The sequence below is a fragment of the Danio aesculapii genome, chromosome 24, assembly GCF_903798145.1.
Source record: "Danio aesculapii chromosome 24, fDanAes4.1, whole genome shotgun sequence".
Lineage (NCBI taxonomy): Eukaryota > Metazoa > Chordata > Actinopteri > Cypriniformes > Danionidae > Danio > Danio aesculapii.
Window position 1 is genome coordinate 24,501,783 of NC_079458.1, and position 13,077 is coordinate 24,514,859.

General features: G+C 33.5%; 1 protein-coding gene across 1 annotated transcript in view; it reads right to left on the bottom strand.

Annotated features, from left to right (window-relative positions):
- Positions 1-13,077, bottom strand: part of LOC130218078 (polycystic kidney disease 1 like 1) — a 42,675-nt gene that overhangs the window by 11,239 nt on the left and 18,359 nt on the right. The window contains exons 22-32 of the mRNA XM_056450110.1: positions 11,742-11,893; positions 11,568-11,668; positions 9,454-9,649; positions 7,775-7,858; positions 7,479-7,686; positions 7,244-7,350; positions 6,032-6,248; positions 3,481-3,654; positions 3,238-3,357; positions 626-692; positions 459-550 (exon numbers count right to left, since the gene is read on the bottom strand). Coding sequence (XP_056306085.1) covers positions 459-550; positions 626-692; positions 3,238-3,357; positions 3,481-3,654; positions 6,032-6,248; positions 7,244-7,350; positions 7,479-7,686; positions 7,775-7,858; positions 9,454-9,649; positions 11,568-11,668; positions 11,742-11,893 — 1,518 coding nt within the window. The remainder of the gene's footprint in view (positions 1-458; positions 551-625; positions 693-3,237; positions 3,358-3,480; positions 3,655-6,031; positions 6,249-7,243; positions 7,351-7,478; positions 7,687-7,774; positions 7,859-9,453; positions 9,650-11,567; positions 11,669-11,741; positions 11,894-13,077) is intronic.

The window sequence follows — 13,077 nt, forward strand, 5'->3', positions numbered from 1 at the left end:
TCATGTTTCTGCACGTTTCACTTTGATTTGACAATTTGACAAGGAGGCAGAGTCAAGGGAACTTGGGTGTTTACGGCAGGTCCATCATAGACTGAAAAGCAAATCAAAATGAGCATTGCATTTGACTGGATGGGTCTTGTAAAGGCAATGCTATAAATATGTCTTGCAAAAAGATATATATATACTTTTTTTTAACTGCAAATATATATATATATATATATATTTTTTTTTTGCACTGCTTGATTTTTATTTGCAGTTCTTTATTTGTATTTTTTGAGAAATATTTTTATTTCTCAAAAACGAATTTTTGCTTTGCAATTTTTGAAGATTTACATTTATTTGTTTATTTTTGCTCAATACGTCATTTTTTGTTTGCAAAACTTTATTTTATTTTGGATGTTTATATGGCCCTATTGACTCCATAAGAATACATACACCATTACACCTCTACATTATACCTTATATTCTTTTTTCCATGAGCATGAAACTGAATTCCAGGACAGACACGATTCAGATGCACGATCATTCATCAGAAATGCATCATGGTGCTCTGTAAAACAGAGAACCAAAATTATTTTAAATATCAAAAGGATGAGAACTAAAGTTCAATTATATAAAAGCATACCTTCTATAGAGCAGAGAGCAGACACTTTGACTTTATACTGCTCTCCAGACACACTACTGGACTTGGTCTAAAACGAAATCAAATAAAATCAATATTTACAGCATAAACACTGCCCTCTACTAATATTGGCACTCTTGGTAAATATATGACCCTGAACCACAAAACCAGTCAAAAGTGTCTTCTAATTTTTATTTAAGATTTCTACATTATCAGACAACTGAATAGGTTACTTTATTTATACCTGAAGGTAAATTTGGTTTGCAGTCAAGAGTCACCATTTCATAACAGTACCACACAAAAAAACTCACATAGTGACAACAACAAATGGACATAAAGACATAAAACATAAACAAAATAAAACAATTAAAAATAAGGGCGTCACGGTGGCGCAATGGGTAGCATCATCACCTCACAGCAAGAAGGTCGCTGGTTCGAGCCGTGTTCTCCCCATGTTGGTGTAAGTTTCCTCCGGGGGCTTCGAGCCGTGTTCTCCCCATGTTGGTGTGGGTTTCCTCCGGGGGCTGTGGTTTCCCCCACAGTCTAAAGACATAGGTGAACTGAATAATCTAAATTGGCTGTAGTGTATGTGATGCAAAAGTGTGTGGGTGTTTCCAAGTTTTGGGTTGCAGCTGGAAGGGCATCCGCTGCATAAAACATATACTGGATAAGTTGGCGGTTCATTCCATGGTGGCAATCCCTGATTAATAAAGGGACTAAGCCGAAAAGAAAATGAATGAATGAATAAAGAATACCCCCCTCCCCCCACAAATAAATGTTTAAAAAAAAGTCATAGAAATACGTCTGCTTTAGCCTATGCCTTATTTAAATGTCTAATTGCTGCTGGTATGAAATTGTTTTTGTATAATTTTTGTATTTTGTATTATTTTGAATAAATAATGGTGTCATATTTCCATGTTTTCATGGAACAAAATAGCTACTTAACATTCTAATGATTATGGCGTAAAAGAAAAAACAATAATTTTGACGCATACAATGTATTTTGTGTATTGCTAAAAATATACCATTTCAACATAAGACCAGGGTAAAGTATGAGAAAAGATGGAGGTAAAATGTCTTTATTCTTTAACCTTTTGATATGATTTTGCTCAAACTATTACCAAAATAAAAACATCTCTGCTTTCATTGAGAACAAACAACTACAAGCACAGTTTTATGAGAAAAAGAAATGTGGTTATGAGAACACAAATTTGTTAAATATTTGTGTAAAGTATGTGGTATATATGTATTGTTACATATATGTGTGAACATGGGAAGTATCTTAAAATATCAAAAACACTGATAAACATTTCCACCATCAGGGCAATAGTTAAGAATTTACAGTCAACAAGAAACGTTATGAATCAGCTAAAGAGCACGAGCTTTTTTTAAATCACCAATACGAGCTTCAAGTGACCAAAAAGATCTCCAAGAATCACAGCAGGAATTTGGGTTTTTGGATCATCGATAGGCAGGGGACGATAATTGTTTTCAATGTATACTGCGGTTTACAAAAGTAAAGGTTTTAAAACCGCCAACATTTTCTGTTAAACCGTTCCTACAGTACATGTATGATTGTTTTTTATGTTTTTTTTGTTTGTTTGTTTTTTAGGACAACAGTATCTCCAGCAGAAAAGATTTCCAAAGATACCATATTAAATTGTAAAGAAATCAGTTTTTGAAACTAATGAAGACAGCAGAAGTCTTCATTTGAATAATTTAGCCTGACGTGTTTACTACTCCAAAATATTTTAAATGTTTCTTAAAATAAAATATATTGGCTGCGTCCAAAATCGCCTACTACTCAGTAGGTACTGCAATTGAATTTAAATGTACTACTTGAGCTATAGAAAAGTATGTTCTATACAGTATGAATGTAAGTAGTATGAATGGAGCTTGATTGTACTATATCCGCCATTTTATCATGATCACATGACACACCCGCTTCACTCCCATTCATGAATTCTCTCATGATCCATCCTGGGATAGCATCCATCAAATGTCGCTGGTAGTAGTAGGTCATCCGGATACTTCCTACCTACTGTTTTTCGATTTCTATGAATTTAGACATATTCAGCTCGCATACTGTTTTTTCATTCATTCATTCATTTCAGTCCCTTTATTCATCAGGGGTTGCCACAGCGGAATGAACTGGCAACTTATCCAGAATATGTTTTACACAGCGTATGCCCTTCCAGCTGCAACCCAGAACGGGTAAACATTAATACACACTCATTCACACTCAACCACTACAGCCAATTTAGTTTATTCAAAATCAAGAGGAAACCCTTGCGAACACGAGGAGAATATGCAAACTCCACACAGAAATGCCTTCTTGCTGTGAGGTGACAGTGCTAACCACTGAGCCACCGTGTCGAGCTAAATAATTTTTTTGTAAAAGTTTTTTTAGGCTCTAATCTTCTACAGGTAGTTTTAAGAGCTTAAGCAACACATTTTTGTCACAGCCTTCTTTCTCATATTTACAAAAGGAAACTGTAGGAACAAAAAAGATCTAAATCATACATCACATATACTAATAGTCTGAATGAATGCATCCAGTAGCTCCAATATTTAACTCTGTGGCAGACCGTTTCAGGCAGTCTGGGATTTCTGACCTTGCTGACACGAAACACCAGAGACACCAAACCCCCCGCCGGCATCACAGCCAGAGCACTGCACATGCCTGTTAACATGCAGACCGCCGGAACATCAATGAGTCCTGTCTCCGCAAAACCCTGCTCGGTGGTGCACAGTAGAAAACAAAAGATATGATTCAATAGGGTGAAAACGAATCAAACAACATCACAAACATGTTGACGCAGTGTTTGTTGACATGTATTGATTTCTGTGTTGAACACCTGTTTTTCCAAAAGATTTATGAGCAGCGTGTTGACACACATGTAGCCCTGCAGGAGCAGCAGACACACACTCAAACGCTGGGTGTGTGTGTGAGAGCTGGAAGACGGACGGCTGTACACGGAAAACCACGGGTGAAAGTCCTCCAGATATTCTGTCAGCTTCATATATAGAAGCTTTTGCAAACACATAAACACAAACAGTTGAACATATACTCAACTTATATAGCATGCTGGAATATATTTGAATACTCAAATATATATATATATATATATATATATATATATATATATATATATATATATATATATTTGCTTGTTCAAACTACTTATTTAAAATGAGCAACTTATTTTTTAATGTTCAGTCCACATAAATCTGTTAAAAGTGTTAAGTTATTTTATCGATTTGTGTTGGGACAACATTAATGAATTGTGTTGAACCCTGCATTTTTTACAGTAAAACATTAATTAACAATAAACCAAGACTTTAGTTTTATTGCTGCCTAAATTTTTATGCAATGTTTTAGTAAAGTAAATGAAGTAAAAAAATATTAAGGTTGCATTTAATTGGAAAATACAATAAAATAGTAATTTTTCAAATACTATAACAATTACTATTGTATATTTTAGTATATTTTTTTTATAATTTATTTATGTGATAGGGGAGAGCAGGGACAATCTACAGGTTATTTAGTGCAATAACACATTCGCATTGTCTAGGTTTTTTACTTTAAAAGTAAATCAGATTTCAAGAGGATTTTCTGAGCTCAGAATATCCTCGAGGCCGGAGCTCTCTCACGTTTGAAGGGCAAGAGAGAAGTTTGAGCTCAGGTAAGTCTTGAGAACTCCCCTGCTTGTGAGCGTGTTAGGAATAGCTGAGAGATATAGCTGGCTAAGAGTTTGTCTTATGATGCCACTTTGCATTAGTCAATTTACTTGCAATGTATGTCTTTGGATGGTGTGAGGAAACCGGGGAACCCACGGAAAACCCATGCGAGCACGGGGAGAACACGCAAACTCCTGGTAAGGGCTCGAAGTGGCATTCTTGCTGTTAGGCAACAGTGCTAACCACTGGGCCATCGTGCCACCCTATCAGGAGAAGGGGAGGAGTAGAGGTGGAAGGGGGGATTCTTCAAGATGAAGGTGACTGAAGTGAAAAATTCAGGTTATTTATAGAGAGTTAGTATTCATCTGATTGGCGAAAAATGTAAAGCTGATGCAGGACCAGCCGTAATCAATCATAAGCACGTGATCCTCTCGAAGTGAAGTTTATTTATTAACTAATTTCGAGAGGATCACGTGCTTATGATTGACATGACTGGTCCCGCATTAGCTAACTTATGATTCACCAATCAGACGTTTCCTAACTTATTATGAATAACCAAAGAATACCCCATTCCACCCCTTCTGCCCCTCTTTTCCTCTATAGGGAAGCATGGTGGCCCAGTGGTTAGCACCGTTGTCTCACTGTTATGTCTGGTTCGGGTTTTTACCCAGCCAGTTGACATTTCTGTGTAGAGTTCATGCTCTCTCCGTGCTGACGTTGGTTTCTCCCAGGTTCTCCAGTTTCCTCCCACAGTCCAAAAACATGAGACATTGGTGAATTGACTAAACCAAATTAGCACCATAGACGAGCTTCAATCAGCAGCACATCCTCATAGCAATCACGGGGGGCTCCCTGGGCTCGAGGATCTTATGAGCTCAGGGCTCTCTCTCGGGACAGCATGCCAAACATGCTTTATTACAAATCACCAGCTGAAGAGTGAACTCCTGAAATTAGTTTATAAATAAATTGCACTTAAATGGCAAGAGTTCCTGTGAGGACAAAATAAAACTGTTATTCAAGTCTCACTCCTAGCCAAACCTTTTTTTTTATTTCACTTTGGTGTTTTCAGTGTTTCGATTAATATGTTTTATGAAATGAATGCATATTGCCAATAATAATATGAAAATGTAAAATATATATATATATAAAATCTGAACATGTGGCATTGTTTGATTACTTTTGAAACATATGATAGAAGTGAAATTTAAAAATGCAGTTTAATATTTTTAACAAAAATGAAGGACAAAATATGTTTGCAGTTAATATTAACAATGTAATAGTCAGATATATTTAAAATAGAAAAGATTAAGCAAGTACATTTAGCAAATAATATTGTGTTACTGTTGACCCACCCGTGTTACTTTTGTCCCTACTGACTGGGTCAAAAGTAACAATGTGCAAATTTTGTTTATAGTAAAATTATTTTAAGGCTGTTCTACATTTTTTCAAAATACTTTCTTACTCCCAGGGCCATTTATATTAAAGTTGATATTTAGCCACACCATGTTGGTGTTTCGTAACATCTAATTTTTTACGAGGTGGGTCGTTAGCCCAACACTCAAACCCCAACCTAAAGCACCAGGACATACACACATACACTAAGGACAATTGAGCTTACCCAATTACCCTATATCGCATATTTTTGGACTTGTGGGGGAAACTGGAGCACCAGGAGGAAACCGGGTTTTCATTATTGGGTGTACTATCCTTTAACTAGCTGTACATCACCTGTTTAAATGTTAGTCCACATTCTGAAGCAACCAGGTTCCTCTCCACTCTTCCATCTCCCTCATCAACTGCAAGCCAACACTGGCCCAGAAAGAACCAGCAGGAGCCCTGCACCAGGTCTTTTACCACCACATGGCTCAGATACCAGCTGGGAGATGAACCTCCGTTATCATGCCAGAGGTGCACCTTCCACACTCGACCCAGACACTCTGGAGAGCTGAATAATACAGGATAAGTCATGACATATTAGACAAAGCTATATAGGAATTTGCTTTTTTATTGCCAGTGTGTCAACAGTTGAAAAAAGATATAAAACAAAAAAGATATTCCCTAACTTTGAGGATGTCTACAAATAAGGTGACCAGACCATTTTTTTTCCCAGAACCATCTCGTATTTCAGTTTTATGTTTATTGTCCTGACTTAAGTGTTATTTTGAAAAATGTTGGGAAGCAGCTGTCATTGTATTTTTTGTTCCTACAATGGATGTCAATGGCTGGTGGTTTCCAACATTCTTCACAATATCTTGTTTTGTGTTCAACAGCAGAAAGAAACTCAAGCAGGTTTGTAGTCACTTAGAGATGAGTAAATGATGACAGAATTTTCAGTTTTGCGTGAACTGTTCCTTTAAACCTAAGACACCCAAATCGCAGGGCCCGCAGGCCAAAGTTGGCCCATTCTAACCTTTGATTTGGCCTACCATCCCATTTGAGAAGAGTTGGAGAATGACAGGGAGGTGGATGGAGTGAATATCTTTGACAGAGATAGCCGTTTTGAATTTAATGTAACCTTTTTTTTGTTTGTTTTGTAATTTGTTTTGTTTTGTAACTGAATCTAAAAATGTAAATACTATATCGCAAAGGATAGAGGGCAATGCACAAGACATCTTGCAAGCAAACCAAGGTAAAGCAAATCAAGGTGGCAGCTTGGTGTATTCACTTAACATTGTGTCATTATTGTTTATGTTTTTATTGTAATATATTCATTATACTTTTATTCAAATATACTGCGTTAGTTATAAAATTAGGAAATAAATTAGGAAATTATTCATGGTGTAATACAGTTTGGTATATTTACCTTTAGCCCACAGCCCTCAATCAGGTTTAGTTTTTGGTCCTTCATAAGAAAACGTTTGGGCACCCCTGCTTTAAACAGTTTCATTGATGGTTGACTGTACCTTATGAAAACACTAAATGTGCAAAATGAGCATCTACCTGAGAATGAAAGTATTCCTTGAGTTGTTTGTAAAGAGCCTGGAGTCAGAGCTGCTGATCTCCCTGGTCTGAGACACACCATCATCTCCATGCAGAACAATGTAGACCTGACAACAACAAATGCAGAGATAAAAATTTACGGTTACATCTAATACATGCAACTCACAATAATACAGTGCATTCATCAATGATCTCTTATAATAATTTCACATTCATTCTCATTGCTCATCTTTACCTTTGCTGTCATCCTGGTTCTAGATCTAAAGCCTGTGTCAATGGTGACAGCATAGAGAAAGCGGTCTGATGGATTGTTTTCTGGTAGCAGGAACGAGCCTGTAGTTTTCTGTAAGGAAACATCAGCTTTCCTACAGATGACTGACACCATTATATGGAGAGCCAGGAAAATAACTGCCAAAATGACCGGGATGTAGTTGAGTTTTGAGCTGTAGGACAGGAGGAGAATATCTGTAAGCGTGAGGTAAAAAGGAACCGTTTTCAGATCTTATAAAGTTGAAGGTGTTGCAGGTGTACTGGATGAACTGTGAAACATCTGCAGAGCTGAAGTTGTTTGTGATGGCCTCATGTGATACTGCAAATGATGCCAGGTGGTTGCAACTGAAATATAAAAGAGCATACATTTTTGTGTGTTTTATACTGCTGTTTGTTCAAACTACCTGTTTAAAATGAGCTGAAACAACACAATTCTTGCAATTTCTTTGGCCGATTTATTTGTTTTATGTTCAGTCCACTTAAATTTGTAAACCATTAAGTTAATTTAAGCGTTTTGTGTTGGAACAACATGAAGGAATTGTGTTAACTACCTGGTTAGGGAATTTGTAGTTCCTAGCATGCTTTGCGTGGGATTGAATTAAGAGAGAAATGTTGACAATAAAAGTAATCTTAGGTGGTTAATGTTAATAGACAGACTTGTTAGAGTTTAATCTTCACTTTAGTTTGAAAATTTAAAAGATTTTCATATAATGCTTTGAGTTTTGAGATTACCACCTTGCAGAAGCACCCATGCTTTAGGTGTTAGCAGTTTAATTAGCAAAACTGCAGTTTGTTGCTTTGCTCAGTGAACAATAACTGTCCTAAAACTAGTTCTGAGATCAGTCTCAATCGACTATATGTGTAACTTGTGAAAAATGGCTCATTAGTTCATTTAGGGTAACTTCATTTAAAACTAAGAGACTTCAAAATGTAAAACACATAATATCCATGATATTAACAGCACTTTGAGTTTAAGTTAAATAAAAAACAAATGTATTTAAACTTTTATTTGATAAAAGTATGTTGGACCAACTCAATTGCATTTAATTGTGTAAATAGTTTATTTTTAGCTTGTGCTAAACAAATTTATTGGATGGAAATCCTGCCCTCAATTAAATTGAGTTTATCCAATGAGTTATTTTTTTGATTGTATGAATGGGATCAAGTTTATCTAAAAATGAAAAGCCTGTCGTCATTTACATTTATTGATCCAAACATATTTAAATGTTTTTCTTCTGTCGAACACAACAGACAATATTTTAAGGATGTTTTAAATCAGTAAATAGTATTTTTGTTTTCTACAATCAAAAATGTACTTTTGCTGATTGTTCAGACTACTTATTTAAAATGAGCTGAATCAACACAATTCTTAAGTTTTTTAGGACAATTAAATTGTTTTATGTTCAATCAATATTCAAAATTTGTAAAAAAAAAAAAAAATAATATATATATATATATATATATATATATATATATATATATATATATATATATATATATATATATATATATATATATATATATATATATATATATATATATTAAGCTAACTTAATAGATTTGTGTTGGTACAACATGAAGGAATTGAACCTTGCAAGGCTTCTTCAAAATATCTTCTTTGCTTTAACAGCAAAATACATACACTACTGAAACCACTTGAGAGTGAGCAAATGGCAGGTAAATGGAAAATTTTGAGTGAACAATGCTTTTAATTCATAGTGCCAGACCGTACTGTCCTACAATGGTGGAGTAATTGAGATTCAAAACAATAGATTAATTCAATTATCACTTACATGAATTATTAATTTAAATGAATTAATATCAAATTTACTTGCAAACCCATTTGAAGGAATGATTTCATAACGCCACACAATTGTAATCCATGAACTGTTGTGTCTAACCACTAGATGGAGCATTTATTGTACAATCCGATTCCGTACCTGCAGTAAATGCGGTCTGGAGAAACAGCAGCAAGAGGAAAACAACCATCGGGCTTCCACTGTTTCTCACCATCCCAGGACAGACACTCAACAGACTCAATGCGCAGTGTGTAGTTTACAGCTCTGGTGATGTACTTGTTGCTTGGGCTTTTATTATAGTCTGCTTTGAGAAGCATCAGGTAAACAGTACCAGTAGCTGGAAATTAACAAAAAATGTTGGTTGTTCGTGGTTTGTAAATCGCATATAGAAGTAAATACAAATATATATTTGTTATGAAATTGGTAAAAAAAAATGTAAATGTGCAGAAAATAATATCTATTCAGTTTTTACAAAATATATTGTAATATTGAATAATTTAAATGTTTAGATGATTTTTACACAATACAATGTTCTGTCTTTTAGTGGATGTCATATACGAGTATGTTTACCAGCTTCTAATTCCATTTGCCTTGTAAAGCTTAAATTAAATTAATATTTTTTATTTAAGTTTTTCAGCTCTTATACGCTCAAAATCTTTCTGCATAATTAAGCATATTATATATTATATATTATATTATATTATATTATATTATATTATTTTTTATTATATTATATTATATTATATTATATTATATTATATTATATTATATTATTTTTTATTATATTATATTATATTATATTATATTATATTATATTATATTATATTATATTATATTATATTATATTATATTATATTATATTATATTATATTATATTATTTTTTATTATATTATATTATATTATATTATATTATATTATATTATATTTATATTATATTATATTATATTATATTATATTATATTATATTATATTATTTTTATTATATTATATTATATTATATTATATTATATTATATTATATTATATTATATTATATTATATTATTTTTTATTATATTATATTATATTATATTATATTATATTATATTATATTATATTATATTGTTTTTTATTATATTATATTATATTATATTATATTATATTATATTATATTATATTATATTATATTATTTTTTATTATATTATATTATATTATATTATATTATATTATATTATATTATATTATATTATATTATATTATATTATTTTTTATTATATTATATTATATTTCAAAAAATAAAATGGAAAAAAAATATTTATATGGGAAATTTTGAAAAATGAATACTAGATTCATTCATTCATTATTCATTTTCCTTAGACAGTCCTTTATTTTGTTACCTTTGTTACCTGTTACCTTCTGGTCGACGCTACAGAGCACTGCGCACCAGAACAGCCCGACACAGAAACAGTTTCTTCCCTCAGGCAATCCATCTCATGAACACTTGATGATAATAATTGCGGAACCAACATCACTACTTGCCATACACTTTTATACACATATACACTTATTTAACAACACACTTTACATGCCAATTTGCACATAACAGCTGCACATATAACGTTGTATATAGTAATAAACATGTACATACACTTGTCAATCTGTATATTTGCACTCACTACTTACTTCTATTTTTAAAAAAATATATATTTATTATCTGTTTTTTGTCCTGTCTCTGTAATCCTGTTGCACTGTAGAAGCTCTGTCACGAAAACAAATTCCTCGTATGTGTGAACATACCTGGCAATAAAGCTCTTTCTGATTCTGATTCTGATTCTGATTCTGATTTATCAGGGTCACCATGGCGGAATGAACCGCCAACTACTCCAACATATGTTTTACGCAGCAGATGCCCTTCCAGTCGCAACCCATTACTAGGAAACACCAATACACACTCATACACTATGACCAAATTAGTTCATCCAATTCACCTATGGTGCATGTTTTTTGACTGTGGGGGGAACCTGAGCACCCGAAGAACATGCAAACTCCACCCATAAATGTAAACTGGCTCAGCCGGGACTGGAACCAGCAAACTTCTTGTTGTAAGGCGAAATTGCTAATCACTGAACCACCATGCCGCCCAATACTAGATTAATAATACTCTAAATATTAATGTACATATTACCAAATATAAATATTGTTTGATAGACGGACAAACGGATGGACAGACACGCAGACAAATAGACAGATAGATCAGCTAAAATATTTCAACAAACCATGCACATAGGATTGAGGGAGAAAAAAGTGAGCTGTCTGTCCTTTCCAGTGATATATGGTCTGTTTGTTGTACAGATCAGGTGTTGGCTGCTCATACATCCTGTGAACAGAAGTTAAATGAAATACTATATATGACTCAAAAACTACCAGGACTATCACTGAAATGTCCATACCTGAGCAGAAGCAGGATGGGAAAGGGCCGTTCAGCAGGTCTGGTAAAGTGCACAGTGATCTGAATGGCTCTCTGAAGTATCTGTGACGTGATGTTGAACTCATGAATGTTCACCTCACTGTGCATAAGAGTGAAGTCTGTATGTTTGCTCTGCTGGAACAAAGACGAACACAAACCTTTGCTGAAGACAGTTTATAACAGACTGTTTTGGGATGTTCTTTACTTACTCATCACTGTACAAAGACTTTTCATTAGCTTTTAATGTATTTATTTTGATTATCCTTTTAATTTACAGCAATATCTTGTGCCTTTTGCTTCAATGTAAAGGAACTTTTTTTTAAATACTGGAAATAGTTAAAATATAGGCTCAGTTGAAAATAGTTTGAAATAGGTCTAGTTTACAACTCCCCAATAGTTAAACAGTTGAGTTTTACCATTTTTGAATCCATTCAGCTGAACTCTGGTTGTGGAGGGAGCACTTTTAGCTTAGCATAGATCATTAAATCAGATTAGACCATTAGCATTAAACTCAAAAAATTCTTAAAGAGTTTTTATAATTTCCCTATTTAAAGCTTAATTTTTGTTACATCAGTGTACTAAGACTAACAGAAAATGAAAAGTTGCCCGATGTGCAGCTGAAGACTATTTTCAACTGCTTTATAATCTCATTCAACCTGCTGCAGCCATGTTATGATAGCAAAGTTCTTTGATTATTACGCATGAATGAGTAGTCCCTAGCCATATCAGCCTAGAGAATAGCAACTTTGATTTTCCATTGATCTTAGAACACGATGTACACACGATGTACAGTTGAAGTCAGAATTATTAGCCCCCCTTTGAATTTTTTTTTTCTTTTTAAAAAATATTTCCCAAATGATGTTCAACAGAGCAAGGACATTTTCACAGTATGTCTGATAATATTTTTTTCTTCTGGATAAAGTCTTCTTTGTTTTATTTCAGCTAAAATAAAAGCAGTTTTTAATTTTTTAAGAAACATTTTTAGGTCAAAATTATTAGCCCCTTTAAGCTTTTTTTTTTCTCGATAGTCTACAGAACAAACCATCGTTATACAGTAACTTGCCTAATTACTCTAACCTGCCTAGTTAACCTAATTAACCTAGTTAAGCCTTTAAATGTCACTTTAAGCTGTACAGTAGTGTTTTGAAAAATATCTAGTAAAATATTATTTACTGTCATCATGACAAGATCAAATAAATCAGTTATTAGAAATGAGTTATTAAAACTATTATGTTTAGAAATGTGTTGAAAAAATGCTCTCTCCATTAAACAGAAATTTGGGAAAAAATAACTGGGCTAATAATTCAGGGGGGCTAATA